This window comes from Diplodia corticola (assembly GCF_001883845.1).
Source record: "Diplodia corticola strain CBS 112549 chromosome Unknown scaffold59, whole genome shotgun sequence".
NCBI lineage: Eukaryota > Fungi > Ascomycota > Dothideomycetes > Botryosphaeriales > Botryosphaeriaceae > Diplodia > Diplodia corticola.
In genome coordinates, this window is record NW_017971538.1 from 184,275 (window position 1) to 212,261 (window position 27,987).

The following is a 27,987-nucleotide window of genomic DNA, read 5'->3' on the forward strand; positions in this document are numbered from 1 at the left end:
CTAGCGGACGTCACGGGCCGTGCGGAGGCATCGGAGCGTGGCTGGAGCCGGCGATGGGAGCTTTGCCCTGCCCAGAGCGAGGCCAGGCAATGCCGCGACAGGCGGCGGGCGGCGGGCGGCTTCCCCCTTGGGCCCAGGGCGACGGCGCCGTCACGGCCGTTTCGATTTTCGCGCCCAACTGTGCGTGCGGCGCCACAGTCCGAGTCATGCGGCGGGATTGGCAGTGGGAAGACTGCTCTGGACGGTATGCAGGCCGAGCAGGCTGAGCCAACTCCAGGCAAAATGGGCTGACTTTCTCGCCGGCAGCCACAATCGTATGTTGCATGTCGACACGAGCCTGCAGCCCGCGCCAAGACCTAGCGCTGGGGTTTTCCGTCATCGAGCCCGTTTCACTTGCGGATAAAATAGTTGTCGGATTCTCGCAGCGCTGGCTGCGGCCTGCCGTTGTCCTCTCCTTCTCCACTTCTTCGACCGCGCTGGTGCTGCTGCTGCTGTGCGTCTGCTGCCTGCTTCCTGCTTCCTGCTTCCTGCTTCCCGCCTCCACTTCACCGGCCTCCCACTGCCCTGGTCCCCGCGCGTCACGCTCTCTTTCCGGCGCCTAATAAGCTCCCGCTCTTTCTTGTCTTCTCTCCAGTCTTCACTGCTGCTCCAGCCACCTGGCACAAGCCAAGATGCCGTTGACCAAGGCCACCGGCCTCTCGATTGAGATATGGGCCATGATAGTCGACTATGTAAGTCCAACCGCCGAAGCCCAGCCAGCCAGCCAGGCGCCGTGCAGACCCCGCACGCCACCCATGCGCTTTTGCTGTGCCGCGTGGCACCCATGATGGCAGGGCCCTGCTGACGATTTGGCCGCCAACGCTACAGGTCCTCCGGCCTACGGACCTCAAGAGCCTGTCCCTCTCGTGCAAGCAGCTGCACCAGATCGCGGTGCGCAATCTGTACCGCGAGGTGACGCTGAACGTGGGCAGCACGGCTGACCTCAATCTGGGCGCTTTCCTCAACCCCCGCAACATCGGGTTGAACTACATCCGCCGCCTGCACATCTACCTTGCCGAGGTCGAGGACAAGCGCAACCAGCTGCAGCAGGCCCACTTTGCCGTGCGCATGATCCTGGAATTCCTGCCCGAGAACATCCTCGAGAGATTCTCCTGGCACCCATGGCAGCCCTTCTCGGCCGAGAACCTGCTGCTGCTGTACCGCAAGCAGCGCCAGATGAACTGGCTGGAGGGCATCTCGCTCGACAAGAACATCCTCGACCAGCTCGAACACTCGGGCGATCTGGAGCACATCGCTGAGCACACGCGCACCCTGGGCCTGTACCCCGACAGCGGAGAGGTGCTGGATCTGTGCAACATCCTGCTGCGCAAGAACAAGAAGGTCGACAAGCTCATTGTCAATGCCAGCTTCCACCCCGCCGTAAGCCCTTTCTCGCCTCGTGAGCTGCATGACTCGAGCACCGGACCCGGCTTGATCACCTCGAGGCTGTTTGGGCACATGATTCCCCTCGAGCACTGCAAGCCCCTGGCCCTCACGGAGCTCACGCTGCAGAAGGTGCACCTGCGGTACTCGGCAGAGACGTGGTGCCGCGCCATCAAGTTCTCCACGCTCAAGAAGCTGGCCGTTTTCGACTGCCCCGGCGCGTGCACTCTGTTTGCGGAGCTGAGCAAGCCGACCAAGCTTCCGCGCAACCTCGAGACGCTGGAGTTCAAGCACGAGGACAACCGCGAGAGCGATGCCCTGCACGCCCTGGACAACTTCCTGTGCCTCGTCACCGGCCTCAAGGCCATCACCATCGACATCAGCAACGTCAAGGAGCTGCCTGCCGCGGCGGGCATCAGCAGGCACGGCAAGACATTGAAGCTGCTCAACGTACACGCCAACGCGGCAGACCTGCTGGAGGACGAGTTCGTGTACAGCCCCATGGATTTCGAGAGCATTTGCAGGGAATGCACCGAGTTGGAACAACTGTCCGTCGGCTTCCCGGCGACCAGCATCGTCGCGGACAAGACGGACAGCTTCGCCGCCTTCGAGGTAAGCTAAGCCCCAACCAACCAACCCTCAACCTACAGCAAGCTCCGGCACAATGCCGCTCCGTCCCTCATCTCGCATCCATCCAGACACCGGCGCCCCGTCTCCCTCTCGCTCCTCCAACAACCAACTAACCGAAAACCAAAACAGAGCGCCCTCAACTACCTCCCCCAACTCGTCTCCCTCAACATCACCACCTGGCCCAAGAACAACAACAGCCTCGGCCCCCTCCCCCGCAACATCTACGCCCTCCTCGTCCAAAACGTCGCCCAATCCATCCTCTACTCGCACCACCCCCACCCCGCCTCCTCCGACACCACCTCCGACACCGACTCGGTCATCACCGCCGTCGACCACCACCACCACCACCACAATCCTCACAACCCCAGCCAGACCCACACCCACCACCACCGCTCCCCCCGCTGGTCCCACCTCAACCTCATCGCCTTCGGCAGCACCGACGCCGCCCTCGCCCACGTCCTCAACGACGACGAGGCCGGCCGCCTCGGCGCCGCGACGCAGCTCGTCTTCGTCAAGGGGAGGCAGGTGGGGCCGTTCGGCGAGGAAGCGCCGCTGGCGGTCGGCGTGAAAGGAAGGCTGAGGGAATACGTCGAGCCGAGGAGCGAGGTGCTGGATTTCGGGCTGGCGCGCGCGAGGAAGATGCCGTCGGGGGGCGAGGACATGGGGGTCGGGATGGGGGTGGGGTGGTTGGCGAATTGATGAGTTGGATCGAGTGAGTGGGTGGGTGAGTGGTTGGGGGAGGCGGGGGACGGGAGGAGGGAGGCGGGGCGGGAATGTAAGAGTAGGTAGGGGTTGTCGTTCTGGTTTTTTTTGTTCGCTTTCGGTTTGGCTGGCTGGTTTTCCGACAACGACAACAAAAGTGCATATTGGGCTGGCGCTGAGCTTGGGGGGAGGGATGGGGACATCTTTTCCCAGCTTTTTCGTTTACTGCTGCAGCATCGTTCAGGTTGGGGTGTGTGGATCATGGCGCGCGCATTTCCCTGTTTTTTTTTAATCCTGTTTCTTGTTTGGAAAGCTGGTGTTTTGCTTTCCTAGGTAAATCTGGATTGGAGTTAGGCGGGGTGATATCCCATTTATAATGGCTACTATTTGGACCTCTGCACCGACTGCGAAGAGATGACTCGGTAGTAGCTGTTGGTATTGGGGGCGCAGGGAGTCAGCAGGGAGATGACATCAATCCATTACAGCATGCGCTCATAGCATGCAGGATGTAAGATGAAAATGTGAGTGAAAGCTACATGACCTTGTAACGACTATGACAATTACTCCGCGACCAATGTAGAGGTTCGGCCACGATTTCGCACAAAGGCGGTGTGCAGATGTTTGTTAGTCAGCAAAAAGTCTGGGATTCTGCCGTTAGTGCGAACCCTGGCGTGTTTCTCATCACAAAAAATTCCCGAGGGAAGAAGGCAGACCGCGAAGAACACCACAAACGCCACACAACGCGCGCAAAGCGCCGAACCCACTCTCCTCTCGCACGCAACGGGTGCTTCCTGCACATATACAAATTCCGAATCCCACAAACCCTACCTGAGGGTTTCAAAAGGACAAACATGGCCGCCGCAAAACTCGACACATCCCTCCCGTCGCTGCTGTCGAACCTCACGGCGTCGCTCACCTCCGCCGCCGAACCGGTGCCCTCCCTCAACAACAACAGCGCGGATGGCGACGACGACAATGACGCGTCCTCCTTCTCGCCGCTCCTGCCCAAAGACGGCATCTCGCTGCTAGACGTCAAAAACGAGCTGCTGCTGTCGTACCTGCAGAACCTGGTCTTCCTGATCCTGCTGAAGCTGCGGAACAACAAGGCGACGTCCGACAGCGGCAACAAAGACGAGGGGGACAAGGAGAATGTCGAAGACGTCGTCAAGAAGCTGTGCGAGCTCCGGCTGTACCTGGAGAAGGGCGCGCGGCCGCTCGAGGGCAAGCTCAAGTACCAGATCGACAAGGTGGTGCGGGCGGCAGACGACGCGGCGAGGGCGGAGGAGGAGGCGCTCAAGAAGTCGAAGTCGTCGTCGTCGTCGACGGGCAAGAAGAAGAAGACGGCGGCGGAGGACGACGGCAGCGGCAGCGACTCCGACGCAGCCTCAGACTCGGCCTCCGACTCCGACCCCGCCGCCTCGGCCTCCGACATCGACGAGCTCGCCTACCGCCCCAACCCCCTCGGCTTCGCGCGCCGCAACGGCGGCAGCAGCAGCAGCGCCCGAAACAACGACGCCGCCGGCTCCGCCGCCGACAAGCAGAGTCGCCGCAAGAAGGGCGAGGACGACGCTTCGGCGATCTACCGCCCCCCCCGCATCACCGCCACCTCCATGCCCTCCGACCTCCCCCGCCACGGCAGAGAAAAACAACAAGAAGACGACCGCCGCCACCCCCGCCGCGCCGGCGCCATCGACGACTTCGTCGCCGAGCACCTCTCGGCCGCGCCCGTCGCGCAGCCCAGCATCGGCTCCAACGTCGTCGACGGCGGGCGGCGCGTCGCGTCGGCGCGCGACCGCGCCGCCGAGGCCGAGCGCCGCGCGTACGAGGAGACGAATTTCGTGCGCCTGCCCGCGGTCGGGAAGAAGGAGCGGGCGAAGGCGAAGGCGGCGCGGGATCGCGGTCGCAGCGAGTATGGTGGGGAGGAGTGGCGGGAGTTGGGGGCGGGGGTGGAGAGGATCGATCGGCTTACGAGGAAGGGGGGGGAGAGGGGGGGGTCGACGAGGGGGGCGTTGGAGAGGAGTAGGAAGAGGGCGGTGGAGGATGGGCCGAGGGGGGATGGTGGCGGTGGGGCGGAGGCGGGGGCTATGTTTGCGAAGAGGAGGAAGGTGGTGAATAGGAGGAGGTAGTAGTAGGTGCTGTGGGGTGGGTCTTGTTCTCTTTCTTTCTTTTTCTTTGCTGCTTCTGCGGCCTGGGCAGGCTGGGGTGCTGCGTGTGTTTTGCTGGGCAGAGGTTTTTGTGGCATCTGTCGGCGTTTGACTCGGGGATGCAATTGTGAAGAGGGACTTTTGCTTTGCAGGTCGGTATATATAAAAGTTGCTGTAGGGATTGGGAGATACCCAACAAAAAGGCCATGTTGTTTCTTCCTTCTCGGGTTCGTGTCCGAAGTGAAAGACGAACGATCGGTGAAGTCATTGTAATAGGTGAGAGAAGATTCGAGCTCGACAAAGTCCACCAGAGGGCCGTGAACTCCTACGTCGGTAGTTGCATCTAATGTCAGGACGAACTTGTCCGGCGTCAAAAACACGTCCACGTACGAAGGGAGGATGCAGTTGAGTTGCCTACGTAAACTGCAATATATTCATCCTAGGGAGTAAGGCTAGGAGAGTCAAACTATTGCACCACCCGCTGTGATATCAATTGGAGCAAAGTTGCATCATGCTGCAAAACGGCTGTGGCTCCTTACGTGAGGCGTGAATTCAGACCACGATTCTGGCTGTATAGCCGGACATGCCCTCCGACCCAAGCCCCATGCCGTGAAACGCTTGCTGGTCGAACGCTGCTACCTATGCTATTCGTCTAGTACGCCGTGAATATACATCCGCTCCCCAACTCCCGGTATTGGTTTTTTTCTCTAGTGTTTTCCGGCCATTTGAAACTCCGCAATGCAAATTTCCCGGGCAGTCTATGTTGTTAATTTTCCCTTTTTGATTTTTCTTTTACTTCCTATACCGCGTCTGTCTTGACGAATCTATCCCTCATAGCCGGAAAAAAAAAACAATAGGGGACTTGGGATCTCAAAGCGCGGTCCGGACTAGAACGATGTTTTTTCTACAGTCAATCCTTCCAAACTTTGATAATTTCATAGAGTAAAATAAGTCCCCCACTCCCGCAGTGTTCCCGCGTCGTGAATCCACTGATTGATTCTTCCCCTTTCACCATCATTCAGCAAAAAGCAAAAATGCAAACGCATTTGGACACTGGTTTGCGACTAGACGCGTCTACAATATTGGAAATCCTTTCCGCATAACCATCCTTCGACCCGTGCCCAAGTCCGGTGACCCCCTCCTGCACTAAGAAGCAAAGTATGCTTTGCTACTGATGGAAAGCGCCGAGAGAGATCAAGTCCGGGAGGGATAGGAGTAGCAGACATTGTCAATGATCAAGACAAAGGGAACGTTCCTTTTTTTCAACACTTTCATTCATTGTTTCTCTCGGCGAGGCATGTCCCCCAAACGCGTGCCCCACTACCACCGATCTACTACAGAGTAAACCCACCCAGTAGAATGAACGTTTTTTTCCTCCAAAAACTTGTGTGAAGAGCTTGAGCGTTCCGTGGAGAATTCGTGTTGAAAGAACCCCCTCCCAAACGCCGACGCTTTTGATTGATCTTTGGCGGAAAAAATAAACTAAAAAAAAAAAATTGTTGAAGAAGTGCTCTTCTTTCTCTCTTATTCCATCTGCAATACTTTGCAGCGCTTGCGCATATTGCAGCGTTAAACTTCTAGAGAGTCTATGTTGAATACTGTTGACAGGTGGTATCTTGCCCAAAAACCCAAGAAAGATTTTTCTCTTTTAGATGATCCCTGACGCCGTTTTGTTTGTTGAAAAGATAACATCAGTCGTTACCGCGTAGTGTTGACAAGACGTTGAGTCGTCAACTTGAAAATGTTCATTGCGAAGAAGCAGGAAGGAAAATTAAGCACGGAGTTCTTGAGCTTAGAACTTCAGCTCCTTGGGCTGCTCCCAGGTGAAGGACTGGTCGGTGAAGTGACCGTTCTTGGCGGTGCGGTTGTAGATGGGGTTGGTGAGGTTAAGCTCCTTGACGATGACACCGGGCCTCATGTCGAAGTTGTTGCGGATGATCTCGACAAGCTCGTCGGACGTCTTGTCAGAGGTGCCGTAGGTCTCGACGAAGAGAGAGAGGGGCTCGGCGACACCGATGGCGTACGAGAGCTGGACAAGGGCGCGGCGGGCGAGGCCGGCCTTGAGGAGGGACTTGGCGATCCAGCGAGCCAGGTAGGCGGCCGAGCGGTCGACCTTGGAGTAGTCCTTGCCGGAGAAGGCACCACCACCGTGGGCACCCCAGCCACCGTAGGTGTCGACGATGATCTTGCGGCCAGTCAGACCGGCATCACCCTGGGGACCACCGATGATGAAAAGACCAGAGGGCTGGATCTGTAGAGGGGTCAGCGGGAAATGCCAACAGAGTACGGTTGGGGACTTACGTGGTAGACGGTCTTGTCGTCAAGGAGGTGAGCGGGGATGACCTGCTTGATGATCTTCTCCTTGATCTCCTTGCGGAGCTCCTCGGTGGAGATGTCCTCGGAGTGCTGGGCAGAGACGACGACGGTGTCGACGCGCTTGGGGACAACGGCACCGCCGTCGTGCTCGTACTCGACGGTGACCTGGGTCTTGGTGTCGGGACGGAGCCAGGGAAGCTCGCCGCTGTTGCGGGCCTTGGTCATGGCAGAGTTGAGCTTGTGCGACAGGAGGATGGTGAGGGGAAGCATCTCGGGGGTCTCGTCGGTGGCATAGCCGAACATGATACCCTGGTCACCGGCGCCGAGCTGCTCGAGAGCCTGCTCGTAGTGGAGACCCTGGGCGATGTCGGGCGACTGCTGCTCGATGGCGACAAGGACGTTGCAGGTCTTGTAGTCAAAGCCCTTGGCCGAGTCATCGTAGCCAATGTCCTTGATGGCGCCGCGGATGACCTTCTGGTAGTCCAGGTGGGCCTTGGTGGTGATCTCACCGAAGACCATGATCATGCCCGTCTTGGTGGCAGTCTCGCAGGCAACCTTGGAGAGGGGATCCTCGGCAAGGCAGGCGTCGAGGATGGCGTCGGAGACCTGGTCGCTGCAGAGACGTCAGCCAAACGAAGGCGCGCTGGAGTGCGGCGCAACGGAGTCATACGCAATCTTGTCGGGGTGGCCCTCGCCGACCGACTCGGAGGTGAAGAGGAAGGTGCCCTTGGGGGCGGTGCCATTGGGAACGGAAACCATGGTGACGGCTGCGAGAAAGCGAAGCGCGCGAGAGCGAGGAGAGAAGAGTGCTGGGTGGCGGTGGAGGAGAGGATGAGGAGGAGAGAAGGTGGGTGGAGGAGGGGAAAAGAAGACAATGGCGCTGGGCAAGACGCTAAGCCGACCTTTAATTGCCGGGCGCAAAGCACCTCATCCCGCCATTTTTTCGCTCACCGCCTGCCGCTCCGGTGGTTTTCTGCCCGCACGTGTCGCCGCCTGGCGCCGTCGCCGGGCGCAAGCGGCGCAAAAAGTCGCCGGCGTCGCTGCTCGGTCGCCGCATGTGAGCGCTACTCGACCAAAACTCCCCGCATCCGACCGCGACGATGAGCAAGTTCGGCACTCTGGTCATGGGCCCGGCCGGCGCCGGCAAGAGCACCTTCTGCTCCGCCCTGATCCAGCACCTGCGCACCCTCAAGCGCTCCTGCTTCTACATCAACCTCGACCCCGCCGCCGACGACTTTGCGTACGAGCCCGATGTCGACATCAAGGACCTGATCAGCCTCGAGGATGTCATGGAGGAGATGGGCCTCGGCCCCAACGGCGGCCTCATCTACTGCTTCGAGTTCCTGCTCGAGAACCTGGACTTTCTGACCGAGCCGCTCGAGGAAGTGACCGAAGAGTACCTCATCGTCATCGACATGCCCGGCCAGATCGAGCTGTACACGCACGTTCCCATTCTGCCCGCCCTCGTCAAGCACCTCATGCGCGGCTCGCTCAACATCAACATGTGCGCCGCCTATCTGCTCGAGGCCACCTTCGTCGTCGACCGCGCCAAGTTCTTCGCCGGCACCCTCTCCGCCATGAGTGCCATGCTCATGCTGGAAATGCCGCACATCAACGTCCTGAGCAAGATGGACTTGGTCAAGGACCAGCTGGCCAAGCGCGAGCTCAAGCGCTTCATCACCCCGGACGCTGGCTTGATGGAAGACGATCCGGCCCACAAGCTCGAGTTCGAGAGCGCCGGCGACCCGGCTGCGACCGAGAGCGTCATGACGGGTTCCTCGTTCAACAGACTGAACAAGGCGGTCGCGGGACTGATCGATGACTTCAGCATGGTTTCTTTCCTCAAGCTCAACGTGCAGGATGAGGACAGCGTGAACGCAATCCTCAGCTACATCGACGACGCTATACAATACCATGAAGCGCAAGAGCCGCATGAGCCGCTAGACGAGATCGATACGGGCATGGATGACAGTTGAGTGGGTTGAGACGTAATGCATGGTTGGGAGTTTCGGGTGAAGTTCAAGAGTTGGGCATAGCAATGGCGTTTCTGGATACCAAGAGGGGGGACGAGGGCCGATTCGAAAGGTTAAAAGGACGAGCTGATGGGGGCATCGGACGGCGCTCCGCATTGCCAGTTGCCCACTTGCATCACCACGTAAGTGGATGGCGTCTTCAGTCTAATTGTATCCTCCCATTTCCACCAACGGAAATCGTCAGTGTGGGTGACACAACTTCGCAAGCCAGCACATGACGGCTGGGAAGAATCTGGTAGTCTCCAAGATTGCATACAAACCTTTCAAACTTTTGCCACGGCCGGATCATCGAAAACGAGATTTCTGGCGCCTCCTAGACATCCGCCAAGCTCTCCAGCACGCACAGGCTCTCGTGTTTTCCATCCGTGGTGACACTGTGCGCTTTTGACCACGGCAGCGGGTGTTGGTACTGCACTTCTGGACGGATGCGTAAATCGGATGCCGAGCCGGTGGCTGTAGCATTCCTCAGTGCGGATTCGGCTGTTTACGTTGGTGCGACCAGACCGTGTACTCTGGCGTGTCCCGGTTCGGGCTCACACAGCAGATGATCTTCGCGCAACAGTCACGTTGCGCGATCCTTGATGACGAAAAGTGGCTGCTGGAATGCCTTCCTGATCTCGACTCTCGGATGATTGGTGAATGGCTGATTTGAGCAGCATCAGCAAAAGAAACGCCCGTAATCTCATGCAGGCACGCCGTGCCAAAAGCAGCAACGGCAAGCAGCCTTGAACGATGACAGAGCAGCGAATCGACGTTGCCAAGTGAGTCAGAACAGAGAGCCACGGTCGGACGCAGGTACGATTGGCGATGTGGCTCGGAGGCGGGGTAGCAGGACCACGCCGTTTACCCGTCAAGCTTAATTAACCCCAAACAATTGGGGATCGTCTTCACCTGGCTAGGCCTCTTCTTCTTTGGTCGCTGCTATAGCCACGAATAAGTCACATCCTTCGCGTGCGTCCTGTCATTTAATTTCCTTGGTCGGGTGCGAGGCCGCGGGCTCCGGCGGCTCATCCCACTGCTTTTGCCATCAGGTGGTGTCACGCTCCGTTGACTTGGCCGCGATTCAGTCTTAGCCCGGTTTCCACAATCAGCCAGCATACCACGGACCCGCTTGTTTCATGCTCCGATCTGCTGCCATTGGATCGGCTATGCATGCTCCTGTGAACATGGCTCTATCCGGAATTCCCGGCTGTCAATTGCTCCACCGCAGCCACCGTCCGTGTCAGACGTGGACTACTCTCAGCACCGGCAGGCTAAGAATCATGTTCCCGAAAGAGCTGCGGCCCCTTCGAAAGCTTCTTGATTGAGCTTTGAAACTGGATGGCGGCGCCATTGTGACGGGAGCTGAGCCTATTAGCACCGGAAATTCGGTTCAGCGCTCCGGACGCCGCCATGAGCTGTGCATATGCCATGCAATATAAAACAGAGCCTCGCACTTGCTCTGTCGTACTCGGCCAGCCGCCTTCGAACAAAGTCCGTACGGCCAATTCTCAAGGACAGGTTTACTTTCGTCACTCTTTCTCGACAAGATGAAGCAATCTGCAGCCCTCGCCCTCGCGGCTGTGTTGCCGTCTGCCTACGCAGCTGCCGGCGCTGCTTATGCTCAGTGTAAGTCGAAGATGATTGCACAATCTTGAACATGGCATCTCACACTCCACAGGTGGCGGTTCGGACTGGACCGGAGACACCACGTGCGTTTCAGGCTACGCCTGCTCCAAGGTCAATGAGTGTAGGTTCCTTCTTCTGTCTTAATTGCAAAGCTAGACCGTCTGACAGAAGACAGACTACAGCCAGTGCTTGCCCGGAGCTGCCGCCACTACCGGCGCCGCAACGACTGCAGCGACTGCAGCTCCCACGACGCTGAAGACGAGCACGAGCGCCGCCGGAGCCACTACCACGGGCGCAACCGCAACGACGCAGCTCGCCGACACTGCCAACCCGCTTGCTGGCTACAGCTTCTACGCCAACGCGTACTACTCGTCCGAGGTTATCAGCAGTGCTGTCCCATCCCTGGAAGCCGCTGGCAGCACCGAGCTGGCAGCCAAGGCCACCAAGGTTGCCGATATCCCCAGCTTCTACTGGCTGTAAGTTTCTTCATTCTGGAACAGGTTCGGTCGGTGCGACAGTAAGCTGATTTCTGATCCAGGGACACGCGGGCCAAGATTCCCATGATTGACGATTTCGCCAAGGACGTGCAGACCAAGAACGCGGCTGGCGCGAAGTTGACTCTGCCCCTGGTAGTGTACGACCTTCCAGACCGCGACTGCGCAGCCGCTGCTTCCAACGGAGAGCTCGCCATCGCCGACGATGGCGTGAACATTTACAAGACGGAGTACATCGATGAGATTGTCAAGAAGGTCAATGCCTACCCCGATGTCTTCTTCACCTTGGTCATTGGTATGTTCACCCCGAAGTTTCCCATGAGATATGCTCATTTCCACTCGTAGAACCCGACTCCCTCGCCAACTTGGTGACCAACCTGAACGTGGCCAAGTGCGCCAACGCGGAATCGGCGTACAAGGAGAGCATCGAGTACGCGATCAAGGCGCTCAACCTCGACAACGTGGCCATGTACCTCGATGCGGGCCACGCAGGCTGGCTGGGCTGGCCTGCTAACCAGCAGCCGACGGCGGACCTGTTCGCGGAGGTGTACAAGGCAGCGGGCAGCCCGAAGGCGGTGCGCGGACTGGCGACGAACGTGTCCAACTACAACGCGTGGAGCATCGCGACGTGCCCGTCGTACACGCAGGGCAGCACCATCTGCGACGAGAAGCGGTTCATCAACGCCCTCGGGCCGCTGCTCGACTCGGCCGGCTACCCCGCGCACTTCATCGTCGACCAGGGCCGTTCCGGCAAGCAGCCCACGGCGCAGGAGGCGTGGGGTGACTGGTGCAACGTCAAGGGCACCGGCTTCGGTCTGCGCCCGACCACCGAGACGGACGATCCGCTGCTCGATGCCATTGTCTGGGTCAAGCCTGGCGGCGAGGCTGACGGCACCTCGGACACGTCGGCGACGCGCTACGACTCGCACTGCGGCGCCAACAGCGCGCTCAAGCCTGCGCCTGAGGCCGGCACCTGGTTCCAGGACTACTTCGTCCAGCTTCTCACGAACGCCGACCCGGCTTTCTAGATGGGCTGAGAAGTGGGGCGCTGTTGGAAGGAGTGATTTTCAGGAGAGCATTCGCTCGTTCTTTACATTCTTCGTGTGAATATCTTTGCAACATTTGTCCATTCTGTTGGAAATCAAGCTTTTCCCTGCATTTGAATTTGCCGCCGTGATTCTGGCACTGGTGAATCTGATACACACGGCTCGAAAACTGTCAGTCTGATGGCATCCGAGGGCATCCGGTCTAGACAGCGCCATGGAGGCCAGCACGACAATCACGGCTCGCACTGCAGCTATTATTCACCGCCATCCGTGCAAATCTCCGTCGTGACATAGGACACGGTTTGACGTTTGACAGATGTGGTAAAGCGGGGGGCTCGGCAAAGCTCGACCGTTCTCGCGTGGAACAAGCTTCGTCGTCGACTTCCGTCAACGCTCCGCACTTCTCCACGGGCTGTGGGCCATATCACGAGCTCAATAGGGGCTGGTGTGGCGAAAGTAATAGCCACGTTTTTTACCGCCGTCCCACCTGCCGGCCCAGCAGCACCATGTTCCCGCAGCCGGGAGCAGATCGTGGCGTGGTTTAATCAACCCGAGGCGGATCTCCAGCGCCTACGGTCCGCGATGCCGACGGACGGCTAAAGTCCACTGATGCTTGCGACTTATGCTTAAAATTTATGCAGGGATGTGGACCGTGGCGCTCCGTGTGCACCCTGTGCCGTTCATGCCAATCGGCCAGCAACTTTATCAGTGTTTTTAAAAAACGCATTGTTCGCAAGCTGCATGCACATGCTGTCGGCCTGGCCAGTGCTCTGTATTCTGTATATTCGGACATGGCCGGGCCGTATTGTACTCAGGAAATGCGGCTACACCGCTCCGTTAGCTTGATGTCCGGCCTCACGGCCTCGTCGGGAAACAAAGCGCTGCGAGACATGCTCAATGCTTGCAATCTAACGGCATTTTCAGCAATTCTGTCGTCTTTTGCCCGGCTTAGGTGCAAGTATAAGATAGCTTGACCACGGCTGGGCACACCTCCCGCTGGTGTCTAGTGTAGGGACTTTCCGCTGCTTCTTTCTTCTTTGTGGCCCCACTTGCCTTTCGTTCTCTCGTCACATCTACTTCAGTCCTGTTGGACAAGATACTTCAGTTCCACTCGCTCGCCATGCTCGGCCACACCCTCCTCGCCGCCGCGACCCTCGCGGGCTCCGCCACCGCAGGCACCGTCATCTGGGACGGCCGATTCAACGACTTCAACTCGTCGGCCGACCTGAACAACTGGTCCTGGTCGAACCAAGTCCGTCACCTTTTTCCCAAACCTCGACCCCCCTTTCCTAACCCTCCCTCCCTGCACAACAGGTCGGCCCCTACCAATACTACATCCACGGCACCGGCGACGTCACCGACTACGTCAACCTCTCCCCGTCGTACAAGAACCCGGCCGACACGGCCTCGACCCAAGGCGCGCGCATCACCATCGACCCCACCGCCAAATGGAACAGCGACATGTGGCGCACGGAGCTGATCCCGCAGACGACGGCCGCCATCGCCGCCGGCACCGTCTTCTACCACTTCTCCGTCTCGCGCAGCGCCACCAACGCGCCGTCCGCCGCGCACGAGCACCAGGTCAACTTCTTCGAGTCGCACTTCACGGAGCTCAAGTACGGCTGGATCAGCGGCGCCAGCGGCGAGACCAACACGAACCTCCAGTGGATGGTCGGCGGCGTGTCGAAGTGGGCCGTCGAGTGGGAGGCTGACGTCTGGCACAACGTCGCGTACGAGATCGACTTTGCTGGCCAGACCGTCGCGTTCTGGCACAGCGTCGGCAGCGATGCGCTCGAGCGCGTTGTCGAGCCTGTTGCGGCCAGCACGAGCAGCAATGGCGCGGATTGGCATCTCGGCGTGTTGAGGCTGCCGAGGAGCGGCTATGATACCGAGGATGCGGAGGATTGGTACTTTAGCGGCGTTTATGTCGAGACGGGCGATATTACCACGAGTGTCGTGGGTCCGGCTGGTGAGCGTGTTTCTTCTTCTTCTTCTTCCTGACCTCGGGGAATGCCTCCTCTTTGCTTTGCTCCACCGAGGCGACCACTGCTGACCTGACGACTACCAAGCAGCCTAGCGTCTCCATGACGCCTCTTGTCTCCGCGACTACGCTTGAGATGACTACCTTGCTTGCAGCGACCGCGACACTGCGAGAGCAGGTACGCCTGTACGAAGCTCAATGAATGTTACTCACGATGTTTGTGAGGAGTACGAGATATGGGTTTGGTGGTTGCTGAAGTGGGGGTTCAGTTCTTGTTGATACTTTTATCTTTGATCGAGTCGATATGTACGTACATAACTGGAAAATGATGATGGTAACGTAACGACGAACCGTTTGCGGTGAACCTTTTTGTCCTTGATAATATCAAGTGTTCAAAAAAACTCTTTGCTCTCCTTTGCCTACCTTTCGAAACTTGAGCGACAGGAATCATGTCCTAGCCAGAACTTGAAGTCTGACCCATACTCTTCCAGTCTCCAGGACGTTGAACAGGTATTGCGGCTCACCGGAGAGATGCTAAAAGATTTCTCGCCCCTGTAAGCTCTACATTTGAAATTTACAGCCACTCGCATGTCAGTATGCTTAGCTTACTTCTGCCCTCAATTTCATTTCTACTGCCATTCTAGAGGTCAACACATTCTCTCCCCGAACATCTAAACCAGCACCGTACAAAACATCATCAAGGCACACGCACTAGTAAGTCGACGGGAATCCACTCAGCCGCCCACCATCTGTCACCTGCACCGAGCCGTTGAGGTAAGAACCGCCCTTGCCCACCATATACAAGATCAAGCCAGTGATGTCGTCAAACGAGCCCTTCCTCCCCGCCGGGACCTGGTTGATCGGATACTCCTGGTCGTGCTCACCCGTCATGGCGCTCGGATACACTGATATTTCGACACGCAGTCAGCACAGGCTCCCCACCGCTCATCAAAAGAGAGAGAGAGAGAGAGAGAGAGCGCAAAAAAAGAGACCACCAACTCACCACCCGGCGCAATGACATTACTCCTCACCCCCCACGGCGCCAACAACGTCGCCAACATCTTCCCCACATGCACCGCCGCCGCCTTGCTCGCGCTGTACGCCACCCCCGCCGTGACCTGCCGATTGAACCCCGCAATACTCGCCACCGTCACAATCTGACTGAGCCTCAAATCGCCCCCATCAACCTCTCCCCCACCTGCCTCAACCTTCCCCCGGCCCCTCGTCCTCCCCCCCTCCACCCTCCCCGCCTCCCACCCCCGCCGCGCGTTCCCCGCGTCCAACAGGTGCAAAAACGCCGCCGACACGAGTGCCACGCTCGCCGTGTTGACGCGCAGCGTGTCGAGCCATTCGCCATCGCCACCATCGTTTCCATCCGCAAACCCCGTCAACAGCACATCCTGCAGCTCAGCCACGCTCGCCGCCTCCAGCGCCGCCTTGTTCGGCGGGCCCGTCTTGCCGGCGTTGTTGATCAGGACGTCGAGGTGGCCGACGTCGCGCTCGATGCGCGCGGCGGCGGCGGCGACCGAGGCGCGGGAGGTGACGTCGGTGGGGAGGGCGATGACGATGGGGTTGTCGGTGGACGATGAGACTTTGGCGTTGAGGGTCGCGGCGGCGGTGGAGAGCACGTCGGCGCGTCGGCCGAGGAGGTAGATGCGTTTGGCGCCGGTTTGGGCGATGGCCGAGGCCATGGCGAGGCCGATGCCTGGGGAGGTGGGGGGGGGAAGTGGTTAGTTGGAGTTGGGGTTGAGATGCGGGAGCTGCTGGGTGTGGGGGGAAGGGGGGGAGGAGGGGGAGGGAGGCAAGTGTTTTTGTTGTTGTTGTTGTTTTTGCGTACCGCTACCGCCGCCGGTGATGGCGACGACTAGGCCTTTGGCGCTGAGGATGTTGTTCGGGTCGACGGTGGTGGTGGGGTCCATGGCTGGTTGTCTTGGTCGTGGTGGCGCTGAGGTACGGAGGGTTGCACGAGAGTCAATGGATTGAGGCAAGCTGGGAAGAGAGCTTGGAGATTGGATTGGGTTTTGTGCGAGAAAGAAGCGGGCTCTTTGTGAGTCAAATAGCACCAGTCATTATGCCATGCCTCCCCCCTCACGTCGGCGGGATCTAAAAGGTGGGGTGTGATGACAATTGTGCTTCGAGCCGTCAATCACGTCACGGTTGAAGCTTGCCCTGTTAGCTGCTTCGGGCCGCGGGCTGGCGTCTGCTTCGTCGCTCATCATCCTCGCCCGACGCCAATCAGCCCCTCCCCCACCTTCCGCATTCGATTAGCTCCCCACGGAAATCTCAGGCCCTCGGACGGCGGAGCGTTGCGCTTTGCCAGCCGAGGTAGCTCAGTACCCGGTTTGGTTTTTACAGCCTTCTGCCTCGAAGTTTTGATGTTTGATACCACTGCTCAAGCACGTCTGCCCCAGCTTGACCTCGACGAATGCTACATTTTCTCACTCTTTACGCGGGTATCTCGAGCAACTCCCTCAGCACTTCCTCCACCTTCTTCGCCTCAACCCTGCCGTCATCTCCCCGCCGCACCGTCTGCCCCACAAGAAACATGAGTTTCCCAGTCTGCCCTTTCTCCTTGATTGCCGTGATCGTGTCTGGGTTGTCGTTGAGCACCTCCTGCACCAACGACAGGTACTCTTCTCTCGTCATTGGAACCAACAAGAGCTTCTCCTCTTCGACGATGCGCTCGACAGGCCGCTCGTCGCCGTAGAATACCTTTGAAAGGAGTTGCTTCGCAGTCGGCCCCGTGATCTGGCCCCGCAGCGAGTGAAGGATGATGGATGCGAGCTGCTCGGCTGGGACGATGTCGTCGGACCAATCGACATCTGCGCTGGTCATCAAGCCACCCAGTTCCATAAGCACCCTGACGTCGGTTAGCTTGGTGTGTAAAGTACGCTGACGACCTGACACGTACCAGTTGCCAGCAGCCTTGCCCGCCTTGAACGACACCCGCTCTTCCGCCGTCATCTGCTGGTTCAGCTTCTCCACGACATCGAGATAGTAATCAAGCCGATCGCCCGCATCCAACCCGACCAGCGTCTTCGCATCCTTCACACTCAACCCATACCTCGGATCCCCCATGAGCATATCAACCACCTCGTCCGGCAACGCCGGCAGCGTTTCTCGCAGATGCCGCACGAGATCCTCCCCCACGACCACCGGCCCCAAGTCCGGATCAGGCATGTACCGGTAATCGACCTCGCCCTCCTTCCCCCTCAACTTCCTCGTCTCTTTACTCCCCAGCGTCCACCCCCTCGTCTCGCCCTCCACCACGCCCCCCGCCTCCAGCACCGCAATCTGCCTGTCCCTCTCCGCCACAATCGCCTCCTCCACCGCCTTCAAACTGCTCAGATTCTTAATCTCCGTCCGCTGCCCCAACCCCTTCACCCCGCCGTACTCCCCCCCGCCGTACTCCCCCCCGCCGGGCTCCCCCCCGCCGGGCTCCCCTGCGCGCCTCTGCCGCACGCTGACATTGACATCAGCCCGCAACCCGCCCACCTCCATGCCGGCGGTGACGGCGCCGACGTTCTTGAGCACGTGCTGGATCTTGCGCACGCAGGCGGCCGCGGTGCGCGCGTGGTGCATGTGCGGCAGCGTGATGATTTCGACGAGCGGGTGCGACACGCGGTTGAAGTCGAGCAGGTGCGTCTTGGCGGGCGGCTGCGCCGTCGTCTTGGCCGTGTCCTGCTCCATCTGCACCTGCTTGATGCCGATGGTGACGGACGCGCCGTCGCGCGCGTCGATGCCGTCGTGCGCGTGCAGCGTGATGTGGCCGTCGCGGGCGAAGGGCTCTGTGGGAGGGAAGACACGTGGGTTAGTATGCTGCTGGTGCTGATGGGGTGGGATTGCTGCGTGGGAGGGGGGTGTGGGTACCGTAGTATTGGGTGATCTGGTAGCCTTGCGGCTGGTCTTGGTAGAAGTAGTGTTTTCGGTCGAAGCTGCTCTTGGGCTGGATGTGGCAGCCCAGGGCGAGGGCGGCGCGCAGGGCGGGGATGAGGGTCTCGGGCTGGAAGTGCGGCTGGGTGCCCGGGAAGGCGACGTCGAAGGGGGCGACGTGGGTGTTGGGCGGGTCGGCGGTCGAGGTGGCGGCGGTGGAGAACAGCTTGCGGGCGGTGTTCAACTCGGCGTGGATCTCGATGCCCACGGTCAACTCCCACTTCTCCAGCAGCGGGTCGGCTGCTTCGTTGTTTTTGTTCTTCTTGGCCTTCTTGCTGCCGGCTTCGGCTTTCTTGCGCCGCTCCTCGTCCTTGAGCTGCTTCCTGAAGGGTACGACGTCATTGTGAAGGCGGGCGGCGGCGTGCAGGTGGCGGGCGGCGGGCTGAAGGGCAATTGGGCGGGCGCGGGGCGATTGGTGGAGGCTACGCAGGCATGATTGACATATGTAGGGCTTCGGTCGGAGGGCGGCGTGGAGCAGGCTTCGTGAGCGGGTGGGAAGCGTGGGAAGCATGGTTGCGGAGCTGCCGTGTCGGACAAGCTCGCGCCTTTTCTGCTCCTGCCTCCCGGCCCGAGCTCCCGCCCCAGAAATCCTACCCGACGATTAGACGTCACTCGAGGGAAACATAGCGTCTCGAATGGTGACGATGCTATGGTAGAAGCTCGCAAGATTGATGAGACCGAATACGTCAAAGTGTGCAGTAAGCTTCGGAAACTTCTAGTGGAGCCGGATCCAACAGGCGCAATATGGCATGACTGCCATTGTTGGGAGCTGCAATCATTCCACTGCATCGAACTTCGAACATACAGCTACAAATCTGTCCCTCGTGCTCGATGAGGACACGATGTATGTTCGTCCTGACATCGCTTGAACTGACTTCAACCAATTCGAGAACCAAAACTCATGTAAGCCTCTAAAATTTTGAAAAATAAGATATCAGACACTCAAGACAGACTAGCTTAATGACCTTAAAAACCTTAGCTTGGCGCTGTTTTTCGGAACATACTACGAGACTTAAAGAGTAAGGCCATTGATGCCTAAAACCGATCTTCCATACCAAGGGAGACGCATAAACGTAAATGAGAGAGGATGGTTAAGGAAAACAGGACTTTCTCCGGAAAACAGCAAACAGACGAGACCAGAGCCGATTGGGTCGGTAGCGGGGGCAATATATGGAGTATAAAGGAAACGAACGGTATAGGAGAAACTACCATACAGGCTGTACTTTAAAAGGTGATCCCAGGGAATAAAGTCTTCAGTCTAATGGAGGTGTCCGAATCTTCCATGCAAAGCATTGCCTAGGCCTGCACTGACTATAAATAGCCCGGGTGACCAATTCGCACACACATGAATTTCCTGTTCTTTGAGTATTTTCTCATATTTGTCCTGAGTTGTCACGCACTTCCAAACTGCGGCGGTATTGCTGTGTCGACAAGAAGGGATATCTTTTTTTCTTCGACCAAAAAAATCGTGTGAGAATAACATATGTAAAACGGAATCGATGTTTCTAATATATACATTTCGAAATTGCGTTCAAACGACGACGCATCTGATTATTTTTGGTGAAACACGGCCACCATTCGTGTAACAAGGACGTCCAGCACACCTAGTTGGTACCAAAGCGCTGGTTCAACACGGTCGTCGAGTTGCCAACCTGACTGCAAACGTAATCGTTTGCGCCATTGCCACCCGCACGGCAGTACGTGGGCACCGCAAGACTTCCATTCACAACGGAGCTACAAGAAACAACAAAGTCAGCACCCACCGCTCTCTCATCTCTGCGCTTGCAGGGATCTCTCGGAATATCAACTCACTTCATGCCAACCTCCCTCGTGATGGTCAAGTTCCAAGTATCCGCCGTCTCCAGCTCCGAGATCTGGAAGTAGTAGTTGTACGCGCCGCCCGTGCACTCGGTCATGCGGGGGTAGACGAGGGCGGTCGAGTCCGTCTGCGAGCACTTGGCGCCGGCGGGCGCGATTGTGAAGGAGGCGGCCTGGGTGCCGTTGTTCTTGCGCACCGACAGGTTCTGGATGGCGACGACGTTGGGGTCGGCGGCCAGCGGGACGGCGGCGGCGAGGCTGGCGAGGCCGGCGAGGAGGAGGGTGGCGGGCTGCATTTTGTTTTTGGTGGGAGGGATGGAGTTTGTTTGTGTGGGTTGTGGAGTGGATTGCGGGTTGGGGTTGGATGTATGTACATAGCTGGTTATATATCGTGGGCTTTGGCGTCAGGCGTGACGCCCCTCAATGGTGCATGCGAGAGGGAATAGGCAAGCCACCGTTGTGCAGGATATACGAGGGCCATGAATTGGCAGCGGCTCGAGCGTTGTAAACCTTGCCAGTGCTACTTGAATGATAGCGTAGTATTTTTGTACGTAGCGGTGCGCTTCTCCGCTAACGGGCTTGGTGCAGCGGTGCCACAGACCAGAGGATGGTCAATGGAGGCAAGCACACCTCCGCTTTTTGTGTGCGGAAAGGGATGAAACAGGGCTGTGTGCCCTACCACCGCAGTTTCCCTGCAGATCAACCACAGCCCTCGGCAATTGGGCAGGTTGTGATGTCATGCAGGGTCCTTGAGCTTAAGATAGAAGCACACGTCCGGGTCCGGAAAGGCTGTTGCATCTGTTCGTGTTTGGGACTCGACCGACCTTCTGAGGCAAGGTGACAAGACGCTAGCCAAGGCTGTGACGTCGAGCATTCAGCGATCAGCTTTGCCGTTTGCTATTTTCAACCTGACCACTGACACAGAGAAATTTCAGAGACCGGGGTACAGAATGAAAGTTGAGTCGCGCAACTCGCACTCTTCGCTGGCTTGTCTGCTTCCTTTAATCTTCAACTTCTCAAAGTGCTGATCCGCGAGCCGTCGGCTTCCGGCGTCATGGCCGATCAGTATATCCGGTAATAGTTGTGTCCTGCCCCATGACAAGACAACTGAAAATGTAGGACTTCTCCACACAGTCTCACTCACCTGAGAACCATTTAACCGGCGGATCCACAGCCATTTTCGAATCAAGACACGGCAACAATACATACGAACATATCATCTTGCATGGACACAGGACCAAAGTTGAGAAAGAGGAAGATCGGCAAGACATGTCGACCATCACGATAAAGCCCCCTTCAACTCAACGTTGCTAGCATTTCACGAGCGCTATCAACAAATGATCTTCACCCACGCTGGCCCCCAATCTGACAGCAGTATTCGGGCAACACCAGCCCGGTCATGCGGCATGCCCCATCACCCATTCTTAGCCGTCTCCACCGCACGATGGCTACGCATTTGGCATCCATGCCGAGGGCCATCGGCGCGACACTTGTAATACTTGGGAAATACTACTCCCACGGAGAAGAGATTGCTGACCTTTTTTGTTTCTTTTTGCGTTGGGGGACGGTCACAGGAGCTTCCACAAGGCCATTTCACCAGCCCCTTACGTCATCCGGGCGGCCTCTCAACAAGCCTCGCGCTGCCAAATATGCCTCATGTACGTCTGTAGAGAAGCCGACTTCTGGGAGGTTGCCGCGGCCACCAAAGCCCACATCTCAACGGGGGGCGCGAGGAGCTTGAGGAGCTTGCACACCCTACGAGCGTCGTTTGACTGACGACCCCGACCTGTGAAAAGAAGACGCATCTGTTTTCCCTGGTGTGTTTAAGGCTGACACACCTGTACGGCTCTTCCAGCAACCAATGATAGACACATTATGCTTGATAAACTATTTTTGTCCTTTTTTTCAGCCTTGGTTGTACAACAGGCCCCACCCCGTTTGTATTCAGCCGGTATAAAGCGAAAGAAGACGCACAATGTTGTGGTCGCATCAAACATCATGCCGACTCACTACAAACAGCCCCCATCTCGTGTCAGTTCCATGGATCGTGTCGACCGTGGCTCGAGTGAGATCGATGAGCCGTTCATCGACACGAGGCCCGATGAACGAAACGAGAAACCAACAGACGATGGAGAAGATGGTATGAGAAGAAAGTTTCGAAACTACATCAAACGCAAGTGGAACTCGACCAAACATTTACTGGATGACAAGCCCTACAAGGTGAAAGACAGTTGGGGAAACTTCTTCTGGCATTTGTCGAAAAGGCTGCTCACCACCTATATTCTCTTGAGGTATGTCGAAGGTCCTCTACGAAACACGATGCGACTAACGTCAGGCGAACAAAGTGCCATTGTGTTTGGTGCCGCGGGAACAAGCTTCAACATAACGAAGTTCACGTTATGGAAGAAGGTTCAAATTGACCAAGATATCCAGCTTGCAGCATTCGGCATAATCAACACCATTCTCGCCCACATGGTCAGAGACTCACTGGCCCACATAGCCGACACGCTGGTTACAAGGCGGATGGTCTCGGAGAAGGGGCGTGGAGCTACCGTCTTGGACTTCGAGATGAAAGAAGAGCTCACCAAGCCCTGGATCGCTGTCTCTACCTTCTACTCTAGGCGCAAGCAAACCGGCTGGACCGCCCGAAATATCCTTCGCCTTGCTCTCAGCTTCACCATAGGCGCATGCCTCTTGTTGCAAGGCGCTGGAATAAACACTGTCGGCATGCCCAAGACACGGTGGTGGCCTGACACCAGATACGTCAATCCCAAGCCAGGTGACAACCGTTTCTTTTTCAGCAACAAGACCATGCGTGTTGCCAACGTCAGTAGAATGGCGGTATGGGACCGCTCCTGGAACATGATCCGGGAGGGCGGCGACATGTCCTGGGAACTAGTGAGTCAGGCTTTCGTCGAGAGCATATGGTGGTCTAATCGATGCGTTCCAGGCCCACACATTTGGCGCAATTTCCATCCTTGAGTCTCTCGAGCAACTGTACGAAACATCAACTTACAATGCGGGCTGGTACCCTATCGGCAACAGTGGAGGGCCAGTGCAAGCCGTGCTCAACGTAACGGATACGCCTACTCGATCCATCCAAGCTGCCTCAATCAACGGGAAAGCGACTGCAGAAATGTGGGATGAGCAAAGAGCATCCGGGCCGCCATGGGCTCGGCGAGCTCTTGGATGGTACGCAACCCTGAAACTAACTTCGCTCCTCCTCGACACAGCGTGCATCGAAGCGCCGGGCCATCCGGTCGGATCTTGGGAGGCATCATCCACCCACAACGGCACAATCATCCTGACCATCGGCCCCATGACCGAGGAAGACGATGACTTTCCAGGCGCTACATGTACAACATCCATCGAACAAGTCCTGATCAGTAAGAGACATCCCTCCCCCCCTTCATCTTCAACAACGACCAACCCAAAAACCAGCAATACAGCAATGGATCATCGACGACGACATCGATCGCTCGCGCCCTGCCTGGAGCATCGACAACTGGGGCGCGTGGGCCTACCCAGCCATATCCCCGCTCCCCTCCGCCCCGCCCACCTCCAGCATCGCCGCCGAACTCGCCTCCTGGTTCAACGCCATCTCGCCCACCCTGCAGCGCCTCACGACAACCAACACCACCACCACCACCACCACCACCACCCCCGCCCCCTTCACCGCCCTCGCCCTCCACCTCGCCACCGCCCTAACCCCGCCCACGCCACTCAACACGTCCACCACCACCACCACCACCACCCACGGCCTCTCCACCCTCACCGCCGTCCTCCTCTCCCACACCCTCACAACCCTCACCTGGACCTTCGACGACCTCCGCCCCCCAAACACAACCACCAACCCCCCACTCCCACCCACCCTCCAAGGCCCCATCCGCTGGAAAATCTACGGCTCCGGCCCGCGCCTGCAATGGCAATGGGCCATATCCGCCGTCATCGGCGTGACCGCCCTGGTGCAGCTCTTCGACATCTGGCTGCTGCTGCGGCACCGGCAGGCGAAGGGGTTGTGGCTGGGGCTGGGCGGCATGCTGGTGGCGGCGAACGCGGCGGCGCGGATGGGAGGGGGCGCGGTGGCGCCGCGGGGGCAGGGGGCCGGGTTCGTGGGGGAGCGGGGGAGGGGCGTGAGGTATTTCGTTAGGGAGAGGAGGGGGAGAGGTGGGGAGGGGAAGGGGGAGGGGGATGGGGACGAGGATGGGGACGGTGGTGGGGTGGCGACGCTGGTTAGTGGGTGTGAGTTGATGGTGGGTGCTCATGGGGATGGAGCCGGGGCGGCGGGGTATAAGACGTTGGATGCGGGGGTTGAGTATGGAGGTTAGGGGTGGGTGGACTGGCTGGACGGATGTAGGAGCCTCCCGGATCCCGAGGACGTGCACACGTGAGTTAAGGGGTTAAGTTTTATTTTTGGTAGATATAGGATATGAGCTTTTCTCTACTTATGTTAAATAGTTCTCGATATATGTTATTTTGGTGTGAAGGAAGAAGAAATTCAAGCCAGCTTTGGTTAAGCTTTCTAGCTAGAGATCATTCTCCGGAAGCGTTTTGTTACGGAATTAGGAACCGCAAACAACACTCACACAGAATACAAAACCGAATTGGGCTTAGTCCTATATCTAGATACACACAGTCCTTGTCAACTATACAACCCTTCCACGGGTTAATACACTAAGGTGTAACACTGTACAAATTCATCATAAGTAACGAGACTATTTGCATTGTTTTGATTAAGATAGCCCTCTAGCATCCTATTCTTTCGCCTGTCCAGTAAGGTGCCACATCGAAAGGAAGGGGCAAAGTCAACGGTTTAACAGTTCCACTACTGGGACCTGGAGGTGCCTTCAAGCTCGGCAAATGTAAGCCAGCGGAAACCAGCTTCACAATTACCCAGGTTTGAAACAGGTTAATGTCCTCATCAAGCAGCTTCAAAATAGATGTATTTTTGCGTGCGGTGAGTATCGATCCCCTATCCGCCTTCCGCGAGTAGGAGCGGTTTGTACTGAAGGAGAATCTTCTTCAGAAATCGGTGAACTCACGGTCTACATGATGATGCCTTTGAGTATTTTGCCAACCAGATGAATATTTTATTCTTCGAGCATTGGTAGCCCATGAAATGCGTCCATAGCTAATCTATGGGAATTGTACGATAGGGTATACGACGTCTTGATAAACCACGAACCCGGCGGCGCATCCCAAAGCCACACCCAAGTCCATTAAACCTGCATTACGAGTAAGCGCGGGCAACAATTGCGGGACTCCACAGCGAGATATTTTGACGATGCGATGGTAGTAGCTTCATTTATTACTCATGTATATTGAGTGTAGATCCAATGTCCGCATGGCAAATGACCTTCTTCCTCACGTTTCCTCGTTCCAAGTAGCACCCAGAATAAAGACTTAGCAGAAGAAGAAGGGGAAGAAAGCCATGCTCTTCACGCATTTCGTTCTCGGGGACATGTATGACCAAGAGGCTGACGAGTAATTGCCATCCCAGCTTAGATAATCCCCTTGCTTCTCCTCCAAAGGCCTTAAGATTGATTAAGAGACGTTGGGTGACTGTGGATTCCCAGCCAGCCTTTTAAATAAACGAAATAGTGTCGGCTCACCACATCACGATCAGTAACACAACCGTGCGTGTGCAACGGTGCAACTCAAACACAACGTTTCATCCATTTAGCTTTTTGTGTCAGTTTTCCGGGTATTTCAATCCCCCTTCCATCCAACAGCGCATCCCCGCATACATTTACCACGCCCTCCTCCTGCCAAACACCCTCAGCCTCTTCACACCGCCATCAGGAATGATGACCAGCTTGACGTGCGAGTACGCCTTGACGGCGACATCCTTCAGATCCGCCGCCTCAAACTCATGCTCCTCATCCGGCCTCGCCGGCGTCGGCTCCAAAATCTCCACCCACCCAGCATCATCATGCGTCGGCTCCGACGAATGCCCCTCAAACTCGCCCGCAAACACCTGAAACTCCTTCGGAAAGTTCCCCCTGAAATGCGCCGTATCCACCACCACCTTGTCGATCTCCCCGGGCGTCCCCAGCCTCACAATCACCCAATCCACATGCTCGCCCCTCGTCCGCTTCGTCTCCCAGCCATCCCCCATGTCCACGCCCCTGCCCGGCAACAACAAGTTATCCTTGGTCCCGAAATGCTGATCCGAGCAGCCCACCGCGCGGCCGCCATTCTTCGCCGCCGCCAAATCAAACGTGTCGTCCGCCCCCTCCGGGAACACCGGCACCGGCACGCCGTACGCGCGAAACCTCGCGATGCCGCCGTCCGGAAACATCTGCAGCCGCACGTGCGTGTACTGCTTCTCCGTCTCCTTCTCCAGCCGCCAGGCCTGCCGCCGATCGGGCCCGCACTCCTGCCGCGGCAGCACCGTCTCCCACCCGCCGAACCCTTCGTCCTTGACGAGCTCGTCCGCGTCGTCGTTGCTCCCCGCGAAGAAGGCCTGCACCGCGATCTCGGGCGCGTGGTTGCCCGAAAAGTGCGCCGTGTCGACCTCGAAGCCGCGGAACTTGCCGGACGCGACGCCGAGTTTGATGACGGCCCAGTCGAAGTCGGAGGGGTTGTGCCGCCGCGTCTCCCAGCCGTCGTACCAGGCGCCGGCGTGGGTGAAGACGCCGGGCTTGCGGATGGGCGGCGTGCGCGTCGTGAGGTTCGAGGCCGAGGCGAACCATTCGTCGGAGACGGCGAGGATTTCGGAGCCGAGGGGCTTGGAGATGAGGTCTGTGGGGGAGGGGTTAGGTCGTGGTTGGGGGGAGAGGGGTTGGGGGAGGCGGAGAAGACGAGGAAGGGAGCGGAGAAGACGAGGATGGCGGAGAAGGGCGGGGATGAGGAGAATGGGGGAGAAGGCTTGAGGGAGGGAGCGGAGGGAGGTTGGAGGGGGAGAAAGACGCACCGATGCTGTTGCCGGAGAAGACGGTATCGAGCTCCTCCACAGCAACCTTCTGGATCGGATCACTCGACGAGAAACCGAACATGGTGGAAGTAGTTTACGACAAGGACGAATTGGAGGGAGAAGGCGAAGGAAGAATCCCAAAGTGGTTTGACCGCTCAGCGAGGACCGACTGTTTCGTGGACGAGGAAGAGAGGAGGGACGAACGGAGAGAGAGAGAAGACGGGGATTGATATAACCTTCACCGTTTCTAGGTAGAACCAGCAAAAAAAAGGGCCCGTGGCCCAGATGGCGGGGCAGCTTTCGACCTACCAATAATCCCCCCTCGCTACACTACTACTGGGCCGTCCCCTTCACCGCTCGGCCCCCGCCGACACACGACCGGCCGCCCGCGAGCGACGTCGAACAGCCCGCGCCCAGTGCCGCCCCGGCTTCGCCCCCTCCTCGGCTCATCCGTGCCGTGCGGTCAGCTCAGCTCCATCCCCAGGGCCAGAGGGAAGAAGAACGAAAAAAGTCTCAGAGAACTAAACGAGGTCGCCCACACCGCACTACCGTCCCGGCGGCATGACGTGACCGTGCGGGCTGATTGTGCGGTGTCGAGCTGGCGCTGGCCGCCGCGCATCGCCTGCCTGCATTCTTTTGCGCCTGCGCGCGCCGACACATGAAGCGCCGAGAGGCCCGCGCGCGCCCGTCTCGTCCCCGGCCTGTTGTCCACGCTCGATCCAATCGAGTAATACTTACTCCACGGCCCCGGATAACGACTGCGCCTTGCGAAAGAAAAAAAAAAGCACGCCCTGCGCCTCCCGCCAGATCCGTAGCCCATCAGCCCCGGGTGGGCCCCTTCCCCCTCCTCAGCCAGCTGTGTGTCAATCACAGTGAGTCCGGGCGGACAAGTCCCCGGGCCGTGAATTGTGCGAGATAACGATATCATAATTATTAACTCCCGT

The 27,987-nt window shown here is 58.0% G+C and overlaps 11 protein-coding genes across 11 annotated transcripts; 6 read left to right on the forward strand and 5 right to left on the reverse strand.

The window, feature by feature from the left end:
* Nucleotides 1–671: 671 nt before the first annotated feature.
* BKCO1_5900061 (leucine-rich repeat protein) lies at nt 672–2,751 on the forward strand (the record flags this gene model as incomplete). Its single annotated transcript, XM_020277653.1, has 3 exons — nt 672–731; nt 868–2,034; nt 2,182–2,751. 3 exons carry the CDS (start codon nt 672–674, stop codon nt 2,749–2,751), a joined length of 1,797 nt encoding a protein of 598 aa, XP_020126790.1.
* Nucleotides 2,752–3,605: 854 nt separating this feature from the next.
* BKCO1_5900062 (sas10 utp3 c1d family protein) lies at nt 3,606–4,880 on the forward strand (the record flags this gene model as incomplete). Its single annotated transcript, XM_020277654.1, has 1 exon — nt 3,606–4,880. One exon carries the CDS (start codon nt 3,606–3,608, stop codon nt 4,878–4,880), a length of 1,275 nt encoding a protein of 424 aa, XP_020126789.1.
* Nucleotides 4,881–6,690: 1,810 nt separating this feature from the next.
* BKCO1_5900063 (s-adenosylmethionine synthase) lies at nt 6,691–7,973 on the reverse strand (the record flags this gene model as incomplete). Its single annotated transcript, XM_020277655.1, has 3 exons — nt 6,691–7,149; nt 7,200–7,827; nt 7,885–7,973. The coding sequence occupies 3 exons, from the start codon at nt 7,971–7,973 to the stop codon at nt 6,691–6,693; spliced, it is 1,176 nt and encodes a 391-aa protein (XP_020126788.1).
* Nucleotides 7,974–8,314: 341 nt separating this feature from the next.
* On the forward strand, nt 8,315–9,190 carry BKCO1_5900064 (atp binding protein; the record flags this gene model as incomplete). Its single annotated transcript, XM_020277656.1, has 1 exon — nt 8,315–9,190. The coding sequence occupies one exon, from the start codon at nt 8,315–8,317 to the stop codon at nt 9,188–9,190; it is 876 nt and encodes a 291-aa protein (XP_020126795.1).
* Nucleotides 9,191–10,776: 1,586 nt separating this feature from the next.
* Nucleotides 10,777–12,377, forward strand: BKCO1_5900065 (glycoside hydrolase family 6 protein; the record flags this gene model as incomplete). Its single annotated transcript, XM_020277657.1, has 5 exons — nt 10,777–10,855; nt 10,908–10,976; nt 11,031–11,331; nt 11,394–11,644; nt 11,695–12,377. 5 exons carry the CDS (start codon nt 10,777–10,779, stop codon nt 12,375–12,377), a joined length of 1,383 nt encoding a protein of 460 aa, XP_020126794.1.
* A 1,138-nt stretch (nt 12,378–13,515) lies between these two features.
* On the forward strand, nt 13,516–14,396 carry BKCO1_5900066 (carbohydrate-binding module family 1 protein; the record flags this gene model as incomplete). Its single annotated transcript, XM_020277658.1, has 2 exons — nt 13,516–13,647; nt 13,710–14,396. 2 exons carry the CDS (start codon nt 13,516–13,518, stop codon nt 14,394–14,396), a joined length of 819 nt encoding a protein of 272 aa, XP_020126793.1.
* A 691-nt stretch (nt 14,397–15,087) lies between these two features.
* On the reverse strand, nt 15,088–16,295 carry BKCO1_5900067 (nad-binding protein; the record flags this gene model as incomplete). The annotated part of the gene is made up of 3 exons (XM_020277659.1): nt 15,088–15,281; nt 15,380–16,081; nt 16,214–16,295. The coding sequence occupies 3 exons, from the start codon at nt 16,293–16,295 to the stop codon at nt 15,088–15,090; spliced, it is 978 nt and encodes a 325-aa protein (XP_020126792.1).
* Nucleotides 16,296–16,821: 526 nt separating this feature from the next.
* Nucleotides 16,822–18,820, reverse strand: BKCO1_5900068 (mitochondrial cytochrome c oxidase assembly factor; the record flags this gene model as incomplete). The annotated part of the gene is made up of 3 exons (XM_020277660.1): nt 16,822–17,236; nt 17,288–18,164; nt 18,247–18,820. 3 exons carry the CDS (start codon nt 18,818–18,820, stop codon nt 16,822–16,824), a joined length of 1,866 nt encoding a protein of 621 aa, XP_020126797.1.
* A 1,093-nt stretch (nt 18,821–19,913) lies between these two features.
* Nucleotides 19,914–20,423, reverse strand: BKCO1_5900069 (major allergen alt; the record flags this gene model as incomplete). Its single annotated transcript, XM_020277661.1, has 2 exons — nt 19,914–20,043; nt 20,122–20,423. 2 exons carry the CDS (start codon nt 20,421–20,423, stop codon nt 19,914–19,916), a joined length of 432 nt encoding a protein of 143 aa, XP_020126796.1.
* A 1,702-nt stretch (nt 20,424–22,125) lies between these two features.
* BKCO1_5900070 (uncharacterized protein) lies at nt 22,126–24,455 on the forward strand (the record flags this gene model as incomplete). The annotated part of the gene is made up of 4 exons (XM_020277663.1): nt 22,126–22,418; nt 22,473–23,025; nt 23,078–23,513; nt 23,569–24,455. The coding sequence occupies 4 exons, from the start codon at nt 22,126–22,128 to the stop codon at nt 24,453–24,455; spliced, it is 2,169 nt and encodes a 722-aa protein (XP_020126759.1).
* A 1,421-nt stretch (nt 24,456–25,876) lies between these two features.
* BKCO1_5900071 (allantoicase) lies at nt 25,877–27,125 on the reverse strand (the record flags this gene model as incomplete). The annotated part of the gene is made up of 2 exons (XM_020277664.1): nt 25,877–26,871; nt 27,044–27,125. 2 exons carry the CDS (start codon nt 27,123–27,125, stop codon nt 25,877–25,879), a joined length of 1,077 nt encoding a protein of 358 aa, XP_020126760.1.
* Between the last annotated feature and the right edge of the window lie 862 nt (nt 27,126–27,987).